At 42.1% G+C, this 21,041-nt stretch overlaps 1 protein-coding gene across 2 annotated transcripts; it reads right to left on the reverse strand.

Annotated features, from left to right (window-relative positions):
- Positions 1-6,459: 6,459 nt before the first annotated feature.
- Positions 6,460-20,575, reverse strand: LOC133493285 (gastrula zinc finger protein XlCGF57.1-like). 2 transcript variants are annotated; one of them, XM_061806481.1, is made up of 3 exons: positions 20,235-20,314; positions 14,848-15,004; positions 6,460-8,783 (listed from the first exon to the last, which is right to left on the reverse strand). In XM_061806481.1, the coding sequence occupies exons 2-3, from the start codon at positions 14,972-14,974 to the stop codon at positions 7,243-7,245; spliced, it is 1,668 nt and encodes a 555-aa protein (XP_061662465.1). In that variant the 5' UTR covers positions 14,975-15,004; positions 20,235-20,314; the 3' UTR covers positions 6,460-7,242. The 2 variants fall into 2 exon arrangements, with proteins under 2 accessions (XP_061662465.1, XP_061662464.1); XM_061806480.1 differs by having other exon boundaries at positions 6,461-8,783; positions 19,985-20,575.
- Positions 20,576-21,041: the final 466 nt, after the last annotated feature.

The following is a 21,041-nucleotide window of genomic DNA, read 5'->3' on the forward strand; positions in this document are numbered from 1 at the left end:
CATTGGGAATTGTTAAAGAGAACCTTTTTGTCAGGTTAATCCAATTGTGACTTTCGTTAAACAGCAAACAATGAGGAGAGAAGGACACCAAATTCTGTTGCTCAAAGCTTTGAGGAGAACGTAGAAGAACTGCAATGTACAATTCTCGACCGCACTCTAAAGCAGTCTTCCGTGAACCCTCTCTTTTCATTAGATTTAGGAGGTCCCTATCAATGTTCACAGTCTAGAAGGGTGGGGGGAGCGCAAACTTGTTCGTGTATAGTGTAGTGTATAGTGTATACTATGTGTATACAATGTTGGTGGAAAATTACGATATGCATGTATAAATAAAAACATTCAGCAATCAGTTGCATAACATTCAGCAATCAGTTGAGGCAGGTCTTCTGCAATCTTGTCCCAAACAGTCTGACAGTCCGCAGTTGCCTCACAGGATGGAAACCATCTTCTGTCGCCCTTTAAACCTTCTTAACAAATTTAAACCTTCTTAACAAAAGAGAACTGGAAAAACCCTATGTATATTAACCCTTTATTTGCAAGCCTAATAGGTCTTCATTGCTACATTACACAAAATTCCTGTTTTCCGTTTTATAATAATCCCTCCATTTTCTGAACTAATTATCCTCACAAGAGTCACGGGACTTCTGGAGTCTATCCGAGCCAACTTTGGCGAAAGGTCGGGTGACATCATGAACTGATTGCCAGTCAGTGATAGGGCACATGTCTACACCATCACGGTGCAGAAATTGAACCCATCCTCCCCCCACCAACCACAGTGGAGTGGACCACTACACCATTCCTGACTTATGCTCACAAACACTGAAATGCATTTTTTTTCCATCACGTGAAAGTTCTCACTGATTGGCAGTCCACCTTTGGTTACACATATGTTTCAATAGTGTCGTGGTGTTCACTTTTGCCTCACACGTGAAAAGTCCTTGGTTTGAAACTGAGTGAAAACAACATCTTTTCCGTCTCTTTCTTGTCAGAAAGCTGTCTGAGGTTTTCTGATCCTGTTCTTTGTCCCAAGGGATGTAACAGTATGATTTTTCCAGTATGACCTCTTTGATGTTCCAAATGTCAGGCATGTGGACACGTAGCAGCAGTGCTGAAAGGGAGCCAAAGTTGTCCAAAATGTGGAGAAGAAATGCTGTCATTGTGGAGGACAACACATGGTGATATTTGGGTTTGGATGGAAAGTAAGAAAAACGGCGGTGGAAATGAATCAGTCAGCTTGAGGTGGTCAGAAAAATCAGTGATGTCATACACAATAACCAGAAGAGATGCTCCCTCTTATGAAGAAGATATTTTAAATTAACAAATGTACAAATGAAGGTACGCAACGCAAAATTTAGACTATAAAAAGCCAGAAAACACAAACCACCTAAAAATCCGCAAAATAGGTAGTACTCTTTTTTTTTTAATTTTTTTCATCGTATTTTGTTTGTTGACGTGCCATGACATTTTTTTAAACTATTGCATGACAGAGCGAAAAACGACATTGATTGGCTAAGAAAAAAGTCAAAATCATCAACATCCTGACACTTCTGCTGCATTCCTCCCCCCCAAAAAAATCGAACAGAAACCGTTTATATTGTAAAGGATAGGCCCCAGCTCGCCCACGACCCTTGTGTGGATAAGCGGCACAAAAAATGGATGAATGGATAATGTCTAATGATTGAAACAAAAAGAAAATGTTTTTGGGATCCTAGCAGGACATCACGTCACACTCCTCACACTGACAAAGATGATAAAATAGTTTGAAGGTGATATGACATGTCACACAAACAACAAATGATGGAAATTTTCTGTGTGGGCATTTCTCCTCCACGTTTTGGTTAACTCTGTTTTCCTTTCCACACTGCTGTTTTGTGTCCATATGGCTGTCATTTGGAAAATCAGAGAGGTCATACAGGAAGAATCATACTGTTGCATCCCTTGAGATGTATAACAAGATCAGCAAACCTCAGACAACTTCATGACAAGAAAGAGATACTGAAGACGCTCTTTCCACTTGGTTTCGAAACGAGGACCTTTCGCGTGTGAACGTGATCACCAACAAACCATAGAAAAAGCTGACATATTTCCAACCAAACGTGCACTACCACTAAGCAAGAACTTTCACGTGACCTAATGGAGAAAAAAAAAAAAAATTCAGTTTGTGACTGTGAATATTCTCTCACGAATACTATACTCAATAATATAATACTATATATATATAAAATACTCACGAATAGTGTTGTAGTGTTTATTTGTGTTCATCATTTTCACTGGAAGGTGCTCAAAAGTTGGATGCGACATGAAAGCAAAGGTGTCATCTTGTGGTTTGTTGGCCGGGGGGCATGATTCTTGCTTCGGGTGGGAGAGGTCCCAGCTTCAAAGACCATCCATCCATTTTCTTCACCGCTTATTCTCACGAGGGTCGCGGGGAGTGCTGGAGCCTATCCAAGCTGTCAATGGGCAGGAGGCGGGGTACATCTTGAACTGGTTGCCAGCCATTTGCAGGGCACATCGAGACAAACAGCCGCACTCACAATCACACCTAGGGGCAATTTAGAGTGTCCAATTAATGTTGCATGTTTTTGGGATGTGGGAGGAAAGTGTAGTCCCCGGAGAAAATCCACGCAGGCACGGGGAGAACGTGCAAACTCGACACAGGCGGGTCCAGGATTGAACCGGGGACTTCAGAACTGTGAGGCCAACGGTTTACCAGCTGAACCACTGTGCTGCCAGATTCAAAGACCTCGGTATCCAAAACACTATGAATGTAAAATAGAATGTGATGACTTGAAATTGAAAAATATAGATTTGTATTATAGGATGGTGTGTAGGTGGTTAGGGTTAGGCGCCCCAATAATTTCTATCATTCATGAACTCAAACGAAATGAGTTGAATTTGAATTGGTGCTGCCCACAAGTCTGGGACCACCCACTTTACTCTTCCTGCACCTCCCACTCTTGCTGTTTTTTTCCAACTGACGACGACGACGACATTTGACAGCTTCTTGCTTCTTTACTGCACAAAAAGACGTCTGTAATTACTCTCACTGGTAAGCGTGGCTCTTGTTTTTTGTTTTGGTTTATTTCGTTTTTCTAAAAAATCTCAGAAAACTGTGAAACACCCCGGTGAAGTTCTCTTTCCTGTCAGTGTAGTTAAGTATTGAGCTAGGTAGTTCAGCTAGCTAAATTTGCTAAAATAGCCCACATTAGAATGTAATTTTAATAGGCCTATTAGTCTTTGTATTAATTTAAACTAGGGTTTCAACAGCAGAACGTGTTCTAGAGTAAGGACGTAAATTGTGAACTCAATTTTTTTTTGTTCGACTTCTTGTTCGAGAATGTCATTACCCTTCATAAGTTTGAAAGAGACCCTGTTCGTTGCGAAAAATGGATTGGACAGGTGCAGAGGACGAGAGCTTCGTGGGTTCCAAATAACAGGTAGGTGTGTATACAGCTACTAAAAAAATAATAGTTTGGGGCGGACCACGTAATCGGTCTCTCTCATAACGTAGCAAAAGATCCGTGTATGAAATGTGTTGATGTGCGCATACAGCTACTAAAAAAAATAATAGTTTGGGGCGGACCACGTAATCGGTCTCTCTCATAACGTAACAAAAGATCCGCGTGTGAAATGTGTCGATGTGCGCGTCGCCCAGCCAACAATGTCTCACTCAGCCTCGTCTCGATAGTGTTCATCGCGTACTGCGGCGACTTTGAACATACCCCTAAAAGCAGTATAGCTCGGTTCCAACTCCTCCTTATATGCCACCACAGCCGAAACTCAGCCAAACCAGCTGAAGCGCCGCATTCGGCGGTCACAGCTTCTGCGAAGGCTGCGCATCGGGCTTTGCGACGGGGGCGGCTCTGAAGAACCCAGCCGAGAATGCGTTACTCAGTCGCGCCCCGGCTCGACGGTGAACCCCCCCTAAAGCAGCACCACTTGGCTCTGTCATAAGCCACACCGGCCGGCTGCGATAAGCCGCGATGGGTCATCTCCGCCGTGGAAGTGGATCGGACGGGATGCGGTTTGGCCGTGATGGCATATCATCTGAATATGGCTCGAAACAATAGTGTAATATTGCCCTGAGGGCTCAAAACAATTGTCTAATATTGCCCCAGTAACTTCACTCGGTTGTGTGGTGTTGTCCTTTTCGAAAAGAGCTTTGGTGTCAGAAGGTGCGTCGGAAAAATCCGTATATCTCTGTTGTTCGGCTTCCATAGTAGCAGGCACTGCGCGTTTTCAACGGCGGAAGTGAAGATGACGTCAAGGACAAATGACGCGACTAATATGGCGACCACTTGGATGTCGAGGGACACTCAATTGCGCAACTTTTTGCATGGATGACGCGTTCTCCGCTCACTTTTTTTTTTTTCCGTAGACATTGAAGTGAATACTGTTATATGTATTTTTCATTACAATATCTATTTTAGAATGTTTTTAGGGATGAACTTTAATAGTCCATTTTATGGTTCAGGCACTGAAAGTGCTAATTAAGAGAAGCACCTGGTCTTCAATGCCACTCTCCCCACTTCTTCCTTCTGTTTCCACCACCCTCTCCTCGTCAGGGGCGTGGCCATGGCACTTGAGGAGCTGTGTGTGGAAAAGTGACCTGACAGTCCATGTTTGCATCCATTTCCATGACGTCATTTGCCACTTTCTTGGGCACGTAGCCCATTTTGTCAGTGTGTGCCCACTTTTAAAGTGTTTTCCCAAATTATGCAGCTGCTGAACCTAGGCTCTGACCATAAATATCAGATATTTCCATTGGTCATTTGAATGTGAAAAATGGGAAACAGAAACAACGCTGATGTACTGTATCCTTTCGAAGATTACACATGAAAACCTGACAGTCCTATCACAGCCATGTTCAGATCAAATGTTGAAGGCTCCAGCGGTCTTAGAACTGGCACTTGATTTTTGAGCAAAACAACTGACTAGCTGTTGCTCTAAATTGCTATGTAGTTTTGTAGATGGTTTTATGTTTCATATATTTATTTATTTTATAAAAATCCAGTGGGTAGAGTGGCAGATTTGAGCATAAAGGCAGTTGAAATGGTAATCTGTATTAAATTTTGAATCATGTTCTTAGCAATATGGTAAAATGTTGCGATGATTCACTTGATCAACACTTTAATGCCTATCAAGGCTTTGTTTCACTGGTGCTGGCTCAGCATTGTTGCCAAGCCATTTGCAGGGCAAAGAAAAACAAACAAGTCAGGTTCACATCCACACCTACAGGCAATTCAGAGTCTTCAATTAATCGACCATCCATGTTTTGGGGATGTGGGAGGAGACCGGAGCACCCAAAGAAATCCCACAGAGTCATGGAGAAAACATGGAAACACCACACAAACGGGGCTGCGATGTGAACCCAACACCTCAGACCTGTGGGGCAGATGATCCAAACACTCACCCTCTAATGGAGGATCGATCCATCCATCTATTATCTGAGATGGTTATCCTCACGAAGGGCACATGAATGCTGGATCCTCTCTCAGCTATCGCCAGGCAGGAGGCAGGGTACATGCTGAACCGTTTGCCAGTGAATTGAGCTTTTAGGATCTTATAATGTTCAAATGTTGGCATGTAATACACAGCTGTGTGTTTTTCTGGCACTTATTACACCACCGGTCATGTCCGACGGTGTTTCTGTTTTGGCTCTTTAAATGAATTGCAACCAGTCCAAATTAAAAACTGAGATATGGCAGTTCTGCTCACGTTGTTGTGATTGCACCTCATATCGTATGTGATAGAAAGGTTGTGGCAAATGGGCTTTTGTTGTTCTTTCATCTGTGGTTGTCCACCGTTAGATTTTTATGCCTTTTGTATGAGTTGCAATGAGCATTAAGACATGAAGCTGAAATACCTACGTTGGGAGAGCGTCAGACTGAAAACATAAAGATCCCTGGTTTCAGCATGGCTTTTTAGGTCAGTTAAATGAGTTGCAAGCAGGCGATGTTTTCTCAGGAACCAAGTTGAAATGGCTTACTTGGGAGAGCAAAAGACTGAAGATAAAAAAAGGTTCCTGGATTCGGGATGTACAACACAGCTGTACGCTTTTTATGCACTAATTACACCACTGGTCGTGTCTTCCGGTGTTTCTCTACAGAGGTTTTGCAGAACCACATGACTTTTTTTTGTTTTGTTTTTTTTACGGGGCCATATAAGTAAGCAAACTTTGGAAGGCAGATGCTTGTTGGCTTATCAGTGAAGAAGTTTTTAAAACTGTATATTTTCTCTGTGTAATCCAGAGTCTAAGATAAAATGGTTACAACTTGCGTGGCAATGGGTCGTCATAATAGACATAAACATTGATCATTGATTTCCTGCAGACACAAAAAGAAAACAGATGTGGATTACCACCATAACAGTGGAGGGTTGGCAGTCTTCCAGTACCAGCCATGTTTGCAGTGATCACTTCATAGAAAGTAAGTACATTGAGACAAAAGCTAGTGGAAGTTGTTTACATTTTAATTATTCAAGAGGAAAGATAAGACAGTCATAATAAATATATCAAAATACCTGAACAGCAAATCTGTATTGGTGTAAATGACTGTTTGCTGATCACATGATCATGTGTGGCCGACTGTGCAGCACACACTAGCTGAAAAAATTTACATTATGTAATTTTGATGAAAGTAAAAAATAACCAATTTCCTTCATAATTTTCAGATATAGATCTACATGGGTTCTTAGATATTTCAAGTAGCCACAACTAAATGTGAGTGGATCTTAAACAATGGTTTTAAACATAGTGTATATGGTGTTCTTTGAATTTGCAGAAAAAAGTGATGATCCGTTATCCCCAGATTATATTAAAACCCAGTTCAAGCATGTCAGTTCACCCCAGAAAAACAAGTCCCAGCAAGTACTGCTGGAAAGGTCTCACAGGTGAGATCTTTCTAAGAAAAAAAGATCAAGTGAGAACAACATAAGTCACAACACAGTTTGCTTTTTCACAAATTTGGCCAATACCAGTAGCCCAACTATTTTTTTTTATTTGTTAACATATAATACACAATCACATATAATCAGCACATAATGCACAGAATCATTAGAACATGGATAACAAGAGTAAACAGATAATTTAATGTATCTGTTTACAGAAGAATCAAGAACAGAAGCAGCTGAGACACTTGTGTGTGTGGTGGTGGTCTACTTCTCAGTTTTTCCACATTTCACAGGGGGTTCTTGTCCCCATTAACCACGAAAAACAGGGTTACTGTACTTAGAGAATCTTTGACCTCAATCTGAGCAGGAAAAATATTTTTCAGCAGTGTGTGTTCTTTTATGTATTATTAAATTTCTCTTCTGAGTGAATCTTTTATCACAAACTGGACATGAAAAAGGTTTCTCACCAGTGTGTGTTCTTGTGTGTATTTTTAAATCTTCCTTCCGAGTGAATCTTTGATCACAAACTAAGCAGGAAAAAGGTTTCTCACCAGTGTGTGTTCTTGTGTGTCTTTTTAAAGCTCCCTTCTGAGTGAATCTTTGACCACATACTGAGCAGGAAAAAGGTTTCTCACCAGTGTGCGTTCTTGTGTGTATTTTTAAGTTTCCTTTCTGGGAGAATCTTTGGCCACAAACTAAACAGGAAAACGGTTTCTCACCAGTGTGTGTTCTTTTATGTATTTTTAAATTTCTGTTCCCAGTGAATTTTTTATCACAAACTGGACATGAAAAATGTTTCTCGCCAGTGTGTGTTCTTGTGTGTATTTTTAATTGTCCCTCCTCAGTGAATCTTTTATCACAAACTGGACATGAAAATGGTTGCTCACCAGTGTGTGTTCGTGTGTGTCTTTTTAATTGTCCCTCCTCAGTGAATCTTTTCTCACAAACTGGACATGAAAAAGGTTTCTCACCAGTGTGTGTTCTTGTGTGTCTTTTTAAATCTCCATTCCGAGTGAATATTTTATCACAAACTGGACATGAAAAAGGTTCTTCACCAGTGTGTGTTCTTGTGTGAATTTTTAAATCTTCCTTCCGAGTGAATCTTTGACCACAAATCAAGCAGGAAAAAGGTTTTTCACCAGTGTGTGTTCTTGTGTGTCTTTTTAAACCTCCTTTCTGAGTGAATCTTTGACCACATAATAAGCAGGAAAATGGTTTCTCACCAGTGTGCTTTCTTGTGTGTATTTTTAAGGTTCCCTTGTGGGAGAATCTTTGGCCACAAACTGAACAGGAAAAGGGTTTTTCACCAGTGTGCATTCTTGTGTGTGTTTTTAAGGTTCCCTTCTGTGAGAATCTTTGACCACAAAATGAACAGAAAAAAGGTTTCTCACCAGTGTGTGTTCTTTGGTGAATTTTTAAGTGTCCCTTCCGAGTGAATTTTTGACCACAAACTGAGCATGCAAAAGGCTTTTCTCCAGGGTGTATTTTCATGTGTTGGTTGAAATTGCTCATGGAAGTAAAAGTTTTCCTACAGTGAGAACATTTCCAGCATTTGTTTGAAGTGTGACATGTCATATCACCTTCTGATTGGTCATCATCATCATCATCATCATCATGACCGCCTGTTTGTGACCTATCACAAAGGTCTCCATCACTTGAGCTGTCCCTGCTTGGAGGCTCTGCCCCTCGTCTCTCCTCACTTTGACCTTCATCTTCACTCTTCAAAAGGACAGCAGTGGCTGGAACCTGGATGATTTCCTCCTGCTCTTCCTCTTTCATGTGTACGACATCTTCCTCCTCCTCTTTGATATGCTGAACCTCTTCACCTTCTTCTTCCTTTTTGATGTGACAGGACACTGAGTGCTGCCGGTCTGGATGAAGATTTTCACTGATGTCTGCAAGGCAAAAGACAAACACAAGGTGGTTAAATCTCATTTGTTCACAGTATTTAACCAGAACTGCACTTTGTAGTAGAGGAAATGGGGTGTTATTACTCAGTAACTCATAATTGACCCCTCCGTGGATATTGCGGAATCCGCGGTACTGACCAATCAGAGGCCAGAGATCTGCATAAACCAAAGCCCGTTTTTGCTCCCGCCATTTTCTCAGACAACATTGCATGGTCCAGTATAGGTTTAGTTAGCGTTTTATCGCGTATTTCGGTTATTTAACAAAAAATATGGTTAAGAGGTGTAGTCACGGACTTTGTAATAGTGACGACAGGTATCCTGAAAGGCTAGTTGGTGGAGTTCGATTCGTACCCTTTCCAAAACCGAAGACCCAGTACGAAAAATGCCTTCGATGGATAAAACTTTGTGGAAGACCGCATCATCAACTAAATCCATCTAATATCAACCGGAACACGTTTGCACGAAGGTATGGCCTATATTTGATTTTCAATACATGTCTCGTATAAATGAATTTGAACTTCTTCGCTAGCATAACACTGCTGCGTGTGAACGATTGACACACTTATTCTTTGTTGAGCGATATTTAGCGATGATCGGACTGCACAAACATATTGATTTCTTGCTGCCTCGCGGCCGAAGCTTAACCAGACTGCGTTTGCACGAAGATATGCCCTAAATTTGATTTTTAATACACGTCTCGTATAAATGAATGAGACGTTCTCCGCTAGCATAACACCGCTACGTGTGAATGATTGAATGAAATCAGAAGAATGGCGTCTCTTTCAGTTAAGAATGTATTGTATTTAGAATCTATAATATATCGTTGATTTGAATGAAATCAGAAGCATGGAGTCTGTCTCAGTTCAGAATGTATTATTTGCCATTTTTACTGTTTGTCTTACGTCAGCGCACGTGGCGTGACGTCACTTCAGGAGGCGTGGTTAAGTCCCCTGTACGGAGGGGTCAATTGCAGCAGATCACCACTGAATGAATGACTTTTGTTGTGATGGAGAACAAACATTTAGTATGGAAAAAAGGGCTTAGTTTTAGGCACGAGTATAAAATTCACAACTGAAATGGGGAAAGAATTTACACAGTCCATAATTCCCTAATAAATTCTCTTAATGTATTTTTAGCACAACGCAACGTCAGTCATTTACAACAGCAATCAGTTTTAATTGCACTTGAAATGCCCTTTTTTTCCCCCATCACAAAAATTGAGTAGTCTTGATGTAACATCAATGGCAGAAGTGGGGACCCAATTCACTGCATAACTGGTGTGGAAAGTATAAACTCATTTTGTATAAAATCGCTCTAGGGCAGAATTTTACCACATTCAATTTGACCAGTTCTCATGGAAATAAAAAATTTCTAAACATCATTTTGTTCAAGTCAGTGTGATAGTCTGTTACTATCATGTATCATTGAACACTCACATGAACACAGCAGTGCCCCAAAATTATGTTCAATTTAAATAGCTGAAAAATCTAAAAATTCCAGGGGTGTTGTTGCAGCCTGGTTGTATTTAAAGTGCCACTGTCATGAAATGCATGATTTTTAGGATGTTATTAATGAAAAAATGGCAGCTGACATGGACCCGTGCATTTTTTCCCCACCACAAAACATGATTTTGACGTATACAGCTTTTTGTAACTCCCGCCATGAAAATCCTCTCGAGGGATTTGTTTTTGAGACAAAGCAGGAAGTGACGTACATGGCAGGACCGCCCTCAAGTGGATTTGTTCGTTTCTATTAGTTTTACCTCTGGGAAGGTAGCTTGTTGTTCTTGTTAACAAAAATGCCGGCTCGTTGCATTGCTGGATATTGCTTGAACATTCGGGAGGATGGATTTACCCTTCATAAGTTTGCAAGAGACACGGTTCGTCATGAAAAATGGATTGCACGGGTGCAAAGGACGACAGCTTCATGGGTTCCAAATGACAGGTGTTTGTATACACCTACTAAAAAAACAAACAAAAAAAAAAAACAATAGTCGGGGGGGGGCGTAATCCATAAATCAGGGTTGCTAAATGTGTCGACGTGCATGGGAAGGCTTCCGTACAGCAACTGCTGAAGGACAGCCTCCGCAAGCCTTGTGGATCGCTACCAGCCTTGACAGCCGGGGTGGCTCGTCGCCGCGGTGGCTCATGTCCGCCGTTGAAGTGGCCGCTTATCACCGCCGTGCGGAAGTGAATAGAGCATGGAGGTGGTTTGGGGGTGATCGCATGTCATCTAAACATGGCTCGAAACAATACGGTAATATTGCACCACTTGGTTGTGCGATGTTCTCTTCTTGAAAATAGCTTCCGTGTCAGAATGGGCGAGTTCGTCTCCCACAGTAGGGGCCACCGCATGTTTTCAATGGCGGATGTCCGGGGTGACATCACGGACAGGGGATGCAGCCAATATGGCGACCACTTGGATGTCGTCGAATGACACTTGGATGACGCGCTCTCCGCTCATATTAATTTTTTTCCATATAGACATTGAAGTGAATAATCTTATATGTATTTTTCATTTCAATATCTATTTTAGAATGTTTATCAGTATGACACTAGACCTTTAAAGTGCCATTGACATCCCTATACACATTGCAAAATAATAATAATAATATGATTAACTTCAATGTCTATACAAAAAAAAAAATGAGCAGAGAGCATGTCATTCTTGCGTAGCGTTGCGGAAGCCTCACTCGACATCCAAGTGGTAGCCATATTGCGTGCTACATCATTTGCTGATGTGACACTGGGACATTCGCCATTGAAAACAGGTAGTGGCACCTCCTATGGGAGAGGAACAACAGAGATTTTCGGATTTTTCCGACGCCCCTTCTGACACGGAAGCTCTTTTCGAAGAAGATAACATCTCACAATCAAGTGAAGTGACTGGGGCAATATTACCTTATCATTTCGAGCCATATTTAGATGATATGCGGCTCACTTATAATTCACAACAGACTCCCTGACAGTATTGTAGCGTACTCAGGCGCGAGCCACAGCGCCGGGGCTGGCCACGGTCAAGCGAAAGCCCTCTATGAACAAACCCTCCCCATAGCAACGATGAAGAGGGTGAAGAAAGTGCCAACCAACCTCAAGCCAGCACTAGCACTGCAAGAAGTGATTCTCCCTCTGGAGAACCTGAGTTTTCCGCAACCAAAGGCTTGTTCGCCAAACTTCAAAACCACTACGGCTTAAAAAGTGTGCCTCTGTATGGCAAGGCTTCCTCAGCGGACACCGATGCGCCCCATCGTTATTCTGAGGAGAAATTTCCAAACCTCATCAGCGAGGCAGACTACTTCCCCGAGCAGGTCTTTAACATGGACAAAACAGGTCTGTTTTGGAAAAGGAGCACACGCACATTCCTTTTCAGGGAGGGTGTGAAGAGGCCAGGCTTCAAGGTCGCCATGCGTGGCAATGAATCTGGTTTCCTGCTGAAACCAGCCTTTATTTATAAAACATAAAATCAACGAGATTTAAAAAAAAAAAAAAAAAAAAGAGGCTCTGCTCCCAGTTTATTGGATGCAGATCTTCAAGGCTTGGATCACAAAGGCTCTTATAAATGAGTGGTGCCTCAATGGAATTTTCCGACTGGTGATCTTCAGCTCTGCCACCCCTTAGCTACAGTTGCCATGCCCCATAATCTTCCAAAATGGCGAATGAACATAAGGGGTTTGAACTGGATTCTCTATCGCGTATTCCAGATAAAATTGGGGTATGTTTTTTGTCAAATGCATCAGACTTCTCCAAGAGAGTTCTACAGAGAGGTCTCAACTATTTCATGCAAGAATATGTACATGGAATTAAGATTTTGGACGGAGCAGGACGCAATGTCAGGGTTACAGCGAAATGTTGGCGATCAATGCAAAAAAGTTTGATGCCTCACAAACTTCATCTTGAAAACCAACAGGATAAAATTGTGGAATCGTACTGCACATGTAAAGCAGGGTGAGTACTTTTTACTTGGAAAGATCATGAGTAATATCATTGTAGTCTTTATAAGTGAATGTGTGTATTCATTTGATTTGGGTCGTAATGGAACCCAGTGCCCAGTCTTAAAACTCCGATGCGATACAAATGGGCAAATAGACATTTCTCGTGCATGACATCGCGCATTTACGTATCACTAACCCGACTCTTCAGCATAAAACATGACACACTTCATTCAACAGGTCAGTGATACACGAACAAAGTGAAAGTTGTTCTCCTGAAATGTATAAAGCACTGATGATAATGAAAACAAATTCAGAGTACAGACTTCTCCCCCACTTACGTTCGAACATACAGCCTTGTGTTTGTTGATATTGTCCACACTGAGTTGTACCCGCGCTCTTCCGCGAGCCTTAATCCACGTAGACACTTCCTTAACTGTATTTTAGGCTTTGGAAAATGAATCAACCAGGCCCCTTGTAACCTAGCAGGATATGTTTAATCAGAACTACACGTTCCCCAAGCACATCTGAGGACCATTTTGTACGTTACATTAACTTTTCCAGGCGCGTGCAATCGATAACCAGCATTGCTTGTGGGACATGACGACAAGAGGGGCGGGTCAAGCCAGGGGTTAAGACAATGCGGCTATCTGATTGGCTATTATTGTACAAGTGATTGACAGGTCGGAAAGGTCTATTGTTTCATCCCTCAGGTGAAGTTGCACCCGGCTGAAAAGGGCCTCCCCTTTAAGGTCCTTCTCCTAATGGACTGCGCAGGAGGCCATACAACAGACCTGCAGTATGATGGGGTCCAAATCGAATTTCTTCCACCAAACACCACATCTCTTATTCAGCCAATGGATCAAGGTATCATTCCTGCCTTAAAGGCACTCTATCCTGGCTCCATGATGGAGGGCTTCATCTCTGCAGTGGACGATGACAGCAACGATTTCAGTGTGAAAGACTACTGCCGTCGTTACGACACGGGCACGTTTGCCTAATATCCAGCAGGCGTTATGAAAAGTGAGACGATAAATCCAAGATGGAATAAATTATGTCTGAAAGTAGTGCACAACTATCCTGGCTTTATTCCTGATGAAATTAATCACTCAGCAGTGGACAACAGGGTGAAGCTGGATCACATTGTTAGGGATGAGGGATTTGTGGACATGACACAGCAAGACATCTGCGCCCGAATTGATTGCCACTTGGAACCACTGACGGACAACAACATTCTTGACTTGACAAAGTCTACAAGTGAGGAAGAAGGTGATCGCAAAGACAAGGAGGAACCTCAAAACCGTGGCCTTACCCTGGAGAACCTGCAAAACTGTCCAACATGATAAGAGAAGCGCAAAACTTTGCACTGGAAATAGACAACACCATGGTACAAGCTGTTGAGTTTGGCAATCGTGTTGAGGGGGTTATGTCTTTGCACAGAAGAATTTTGGAGCAGAAGAAAAAACAGACAACTCCCCATCACGATGTTCTTCTCCAAAATAAAGCACTCTGTTGAACTGTCTGCACCGCCAGCAAAAGAATGACCTGACATTGTGTAAATAAAGACAATGAGTTGTAATACTGTTGGATTTTTTTGTTTCAAGCATGCAAATTAAAAATCCTGCACTGTTGACACATTTTAAACATTTAGGTAACCACACACACACACACACACACACACACGCATTTGCACGCACACAAACATCAGCAGGGGCTCCAGCAGAAGTCTCTGAATGATGAATGGTAGGTATATAGTAACATAATAGTGTTTAATATTTTATATTCATTAAATTTTTATAAAAAATTATACATTACATTGATAAAGTTCTATCATTAAAGATTTAACTAAAAACTTTAGTTTTGAATATGCAAAGTACAAATATAGTTGTTTTAACATTTTAAACTGTCTGGTACCTGCATAAACATATAACCACCACTACTTGGTGGTTTTCACTTTTCGCAGGTGGTTCTAGTACCAATTAACCGCGAAAAATGCAGGATTACTGTTTTCCATTTCCACTTGGGAAGCCCAAAAAAAAAACTGACTGAAGATATATTTTTTTTTTTTACATTTTTGTCCTCTGACTTTGAAAGTTAAATGCATCCAACAAGTGCACCAACCTGCTCTATGTAGCACAGTTTGAGGCTGCAGATTGAACACAGCGTCCAGTACTTGACGTTGTGGCTTCTTCTCCTCTTTTGGGCCCCAATGTTCCTCCTTGTACTCTGCTGTCCTTCTTGCACACATTTTCACACAGCAATCACACCACTTTCCGCTCTACGTTGGAGGAATAAGAAAAGCAAGTGAAAATCATACAAGTGAAACAATTATATCAAGATTAGGACAATGTGGGTTAAACAATACATTTGATAAAATGCCAAAGTACCAAAATTAACAACAACAGTAGAACATGTAATTAAGTGTTGTAAGAAAAATGAGACACAAAGCTTGTCTCGTATTAATGAATGAGACGTTCTCCGCTAGCATAACACCGCTACGTGTGAATGATTGAATGAAATCAGAAGCATGCCGTCTCTCTCAGTTAAGAATGTATTGTATTTAGAATCTACGTCGTTGATTCGAATGAAATCAGAAGCATGGAGTCTGTCTCAGTTCAGAATGTATTGTATTGTATTTTCCATTTTTACTGTTTGTCTTACGTCAGCGCACGTGGCGTGACGTCACTTCAGGAGGCGTGGTTAAGTGCCCTGTACGGAGGGGTCAATTAATATCTTATTTATTCGGTCTTTTAAAATTATGCAAAAGCCCTGTATTTTTCTGAATATTTTTAGGAAGTAAGTATTTGAAGTACATCGCATCCATCCATCACAATTTTCCCAAAATCTCACGAGCAAAACTGCTAAACTTGATATGTCACACATGATCTCCAAAGAGCAAAGATGCGATGCTGAGCCCACCAAACTGGATACATTCTACGTCTCAGCTGCGCCTAAATATCCTGTCCATAAAAGTTATAAATAAAATCAGTGACTAAGGGCAGCGTTGGCTGAGTCCATCTCTCACCGGAAACAAGTTGGTGGAATTGACGAGGTCTTCAAAGTATTCTCCTCACCGACTCACAACATCCCAAGTTGAGGTCAGCAGTGCCTCATCCCCACTGTACAAGTGTTGACCCCAGCAATGGACGTGCAGAACATCGTCCACTACGACTCAATGCCCCCCCCCTTCCACCGGGACGTGAGCAAAGTTCTGTCGGAGGTGGGAGCTGAAATTCCTTCTGACAGCGGAATCTGGCAGCTGTTCCCAGCAACATCAGAGCCAACTCACCACCATGTGGTGATCAGATGACAGCTCCGACCCTCTCTTCACCCAAGTGTCCAAGACATGCGGTCGCAAGTCCGATGACACAACCACAAAGTCGATCATTGAACTGCGAACTAGGGTGTCCTGGTGTCAGGTGCACTTGTGGACACCCTTATGCCTGAACATGGTGTTCGTTATGGACAATCCGTGATGAGGACAGAAGTCCAGTAAAAGAACACCACTCAGGTACTGATCAGGGGGGGCATTGTTCCCAATCACACCCTTTCAGGTCTTACTGTCATTGCCCATGCAAGCATTGAAGTCCCCCAGCAGAACAATGGCGCCCCCTGTGGGGGCGTTCTCCAGCACTATATCTAAGGACTCCAAAAAGTGTGGGTACTCTGAACTGCTGTTTGGTCCATAAACACAAAAAAACAATCAGGACCTGTCCCCCTACCTGAAGGCGGAGGGAGGCTAACCTCTCATCCACCGGGGTAAAGCCCAACGAACAGGCCCCGAGTCAAGGGGGAATAAGTATACCCACACCTGCTCGGAATCTCTCGATGTGGTCAACTCCAGAGTCCAACCCCTCCCAAGAGGAGTGATGCCAGAGCCCAAGCAGTGCGAAAACAAGAGTCTGACTATGTCGAGTCAGAACTTCTCGACCTCACGTACCAACTCAGCTTCCCTGCCAAAGAGGTGACATTCCATGTCCCTAGAGCTAGTTTCTGTAGCTGGGGATCGGATCCCCAAGGCCCCACCTTTGGCCACCGCCCACCTCACTTCGCACCTGATCCCTATGGCCCCTCTCACAGGTGGTGAGCCCATTGGAAGGGTGACCCATGTTACCCTTTTGGGATGTGCCTGGCCGAGAATCATGGGTGCAGGCCTGTCCAGGCCTCGTCATAGGGGTTTTGGAGTTGTACTTTGTTTGGTCCCTCACCTAGGACCTTTTTGTCATAAGTGACCATACCAGGGGCATGAAGCCCCAGACAACTTAACTCCTAGGATCATCGGGACACACAAACCCCTCCACCACGATAAGGTGACTGCCTGAGGAGGGAGCATTAAATGCTCAAAATAAAAATGTAAAAGGGGTGGATGTTTCTGTGTACTGGACTGATATGGGCCTTTGAACCGTAGACGTTTGTGAATGTGAACCGATTTTTTTAAAACTGTTTTGATTTCTCCACAGGTGTGGATGTACAAGTTGCATAATCATGGAAACAGACTGTTTTCAACCATGTGACTCCATCCGGGGCACTTGGCCGTGTTGGATGGGTTCACTATACTGACGCTCTGTTCTCTCTAATGCTTTTGTATATAGACTGGAGTTACATAAATGTTTGTATGACTGTTAAAAGTGATGGCTAAAAAGACTTTGGAATGTTATTGGTGCTCATTAGATGTTGTTTCAAGAAACCATTACGACAAGAAGTGTCCTTTGATCGACAACATTGACCTATATGCCTTGGAGAAACACAAATGGAGCACACAACTGTGGGGGTCGATAACCTATCCAGACATCGTCCACTATTTCCTCTTCTTGACAAGCACTTGTACCATGGACCAACGAAAGAATTGACCCCTCCATAGAAATTGCGTCATCCGCGTCGCTGACCAATCAGAGGCCAGAGATCTGCATAAACCACGCCCCTTTTTGGCGTCCGCCGTTCCCTCAGACAACGTTGCATGGTCCAGTATAGCTTTTGTTAGTTTTATCGCGTATTTGGGTTCTTTAACAATAGATATGGTCAAGAGGTGTAGTCACGGACTTTGTAATAGTGACGACAGGTATCCTGAAAAGCTAGTTGGTGGAGTTCAACTCGTACCCTTTCCAAAACCGAAGACCCAGTACGAAAAATGTCTTCGATGGATCAAACTTTGTGGAAGACCGCATCATCAACTGAATCCATCTCAAATCAACCGGAACAGAAGACAGAGTACGAAAAATGTCTTCGATGGATCAAACTTTGTGGAAGACCGCATGATCAACTGAATCCATCAACCGGAACAGATATGTTTGCACGAAGGTAAGCCCTATATTTGATTTTCAATACGTGTCTCATATAAATGAATTAGCAGTTCTTCGCTTGCATAACATAGCTACGTGTGAATGATTGACACACTTGATCTGTGTTGAGAGATAATTTGCGATGATCTGACTGCACAAACGTGTCTCTGTTGCATCCTAAAAGCCTTCGACGTGCACCGAGACACCAAGACTGAAGGAAGGATGTTTGAGGACACTAAAGTAGTGATTGTCGTACTCGGTCGGGACTTACGTAGGTTCGGGACTAATTCAAAAATAATTATTGAGGGGAGCGCGTGACGTTACACAAAGAAAACGAGAGAAACAACTCGTAAATCAAGCCTCGCCTTCTTTTCCTTCATACGGCGGTTCACAAACGGCTGTACAGATACACATACAGATTCTGCACACAAGTGTGATGTGTAACACGAAAATAGGAAACTGCCAATGACGAATTCGTCATTGGGTTATAATATATTATATTATGTGGCTTCTCGGTCTTCCTCTGACTCCGGAAAGATCTTGCGCTAATATCAATGGAAAGCGAATCTTCAGACCTTCACGTACTGCGAGCACATTTATGTTGATAGTCATCAACATCATTAGCCATGTCAAAGGAAATTCAGTTACACCAGGGGTGCTCAATGCATTGATCGCGAGGCAGTGTGACGGCGTGCCCAGAAAAAAAAAAAAAAAAAAGACGGACTATCATCCACCTCGTTGCTTGATTCAGGTGTGAAAAATACATCAAGCGCATGCACATAAAGGCGCGTTCTAGCAAGCCATCCTCCTATTTACGGCAGTTCCGTGATGCGTGCTCCCCCCAACAATACATCACGATTGCTGACAGGAATGTTTGTTCCAATGTATTGCGAGCTTGTTGCCACGAACGCCGATTATGTTGATAGAGAATAAAGTGGAAAATCCATTGGGAAGTAGGAAAATCCGGAGGACTTTTATCACTGTGTTGAACTATACTTTCCGCATTTTCAAAACATTGGCGGTATAGACCGTTCATGTTTATTCTTTGACATGCCAATGCATTTAACTTTTATTCAGATGAAGTTTGTCAGATCAAGAATTTTTATTGATGAAACACTTTAAATACCATTTTATACCATGTTCTACTAATATCAGTTGGAATTGGAAAATATTCCTGAGCTTTAGTTTTTAGTTATGCATTTGTTTATTTTAACTTTACAATTATGTTATAATAATCCAGTAAATTATTTTAAGGCCATCCCTAATCACACCTGCAACTTTATTTGCAAGCATGACTGATCACACCTGGACATTTTTCAATATGTGTCTGAAGTATACAATCAAACTGGCGAGTAAGAGAATTTATATTATTCAGCAGTTTGAAACTATTCTGAGTGACTAGTATGTAATACTTCTTGTTTTGATACTACGTATTTTTTTTTTACAATTAAAAACCCTGCAAACATCAGAACATAAGCTAGCCTGCAGACAACAACAAAAGATGACCAACATCCCTCTGCAACTTGACTTTTTATTCGGCGCAAACAAGCAATGCTGTGAGTGATAATCTCAGTCCACAAATGCAAGTGGTCTGTGCAACGACAGATATTAAAAAAGATAAAAATCCGGAACGAGGAATTCTGCCATGGCCGGCAAAAACGATCAAAGTTCGGGCATTTTTATTCATAAATACTTATATATAATATATATATTTTTTTAATAAAACCAACGAACAAGATCTGTATTGTATGGTACTGTTGAACATATATTTCGTCTATTCAAGATAAGGCGCTCGAAAATTGACGTTCCATACACTTTATTAACATATTATAGTAACGCTAACTATTCCAAAAATACATATTTCAGGACATTATTTCGGTATCTCACACAAACGATTTGTTTTTTGGTGGTTTGATTTGGATCTTTTCCCCGGCCACATTTAAATGTTATGATCAGATATTGTAGTCCCCACTACTTACTAGCTGGCAGCGGAAAGATGAACTTTGCCGAACGCTTGAGCTCTCCTTCACGAAGTGTTGATTGCAAACGGAAACGAATCTCTTTGTTAGAAAGCTAAACTAAGCTAGGCTGAAAACCTTCAACATGGACGAGACGACTCCAGTCGGACACGAAGATTGCATGAAAGACGTTTTGGTCCACTAAAGTAGTGATCAGGGGCGTCCCACGTGGATAAATCATAACATTCAGTCCAAATATAGCAAGACTTACAGAAGTAAGATCGAACAGCCTCACACATGGCCAGAAGTAAAAAAAAAAAAAAAGTGTTACCCATGATCCTTTACGGCGGAACTTCAGATTTTTTTTTCTGTGTTTTATGAATGGGCATTACCGCCACCTATTGCTATGGAGTGTGACTTGGTACGTCTTCAACCTCCATCCATCCATTTTCTGAGAGGGTCGGGGGAGCGCTGGAGAATACCCCAGCTATTTTCAGGCAGGAAGCGGGATACACCCAGAACTGGTCGCCAGCCAATTGCAGGGCACATGGACACAGACAACAGTCACACTCAAAATCACAGCTATGGGCAATTTAGAGTGTCCAATTAATGTTGCATGTTTTTGGGGTTGTGGGAGGAAACCCGAGTGCCCAGAGGAAACCCACGCAGGCACAGGGAGAACATGCAAACTCCACAAAAGTGGGTCCAGGATTGATTCCGGGGACCTCAGAAGTGTGAGGCCACCGCTTTACCACCTGACCCACCGTGCCACCCAGATGTACATTCCAATTAAGTAAATTCAAAGGACTATTTTTTTCAGCGTCCATGCCTCCTGTATATTAAAATAATAAAATGAGTACTCAAATAGGTTAGATTTTTGATATCCGCTTTGATCTGCTGTCTATGTGATCTATGTGCTTCTATTTGAATTGAAAAGATGTATTACAAATACCACCCAACATTTACGCATGAACCTTGAAGTGTCTCCAGATGACAACAGTTCAATTGAGGTATTGTGCCACTGTCTAACGCAGACAAATAACTGGATGAGCCAAAATCTTCTTCAACTAAATCACAA

The sequence above is a fragment of the Syngnathoides biaculeatus genome, chromosome 20 (genome assembly GCF_019802595.1).
Source record: "Syngnathoides biaculeatus isolate LvHL_M chromosome 20, ASM1980259v1, whole genome shotgun sequence".
Lineage (NCBI taxonomy): Eukaryota > Metazoa > Chordata > Actinopteri > Syngnathiformes > Syngnathidae > Syngnathoides > Syngnathoides biaculeatus.

Coding starts and splice junctions, on each gene's coding strand:
- LOC133493285 (XM_061806481.1), bottom strand. CDS start 14,974: ATGTGTGCAAGAAGGACAGCAGAGTACAAGGAGGAACATTGGGGCCCA. Junction 8,784..14,847: donor AACTGTGCTACATAGAGCAG/GTTGGTGCACTT, acceptor TTTGCCTTGCAG/ACATCAGTGAAAATCTTCAT.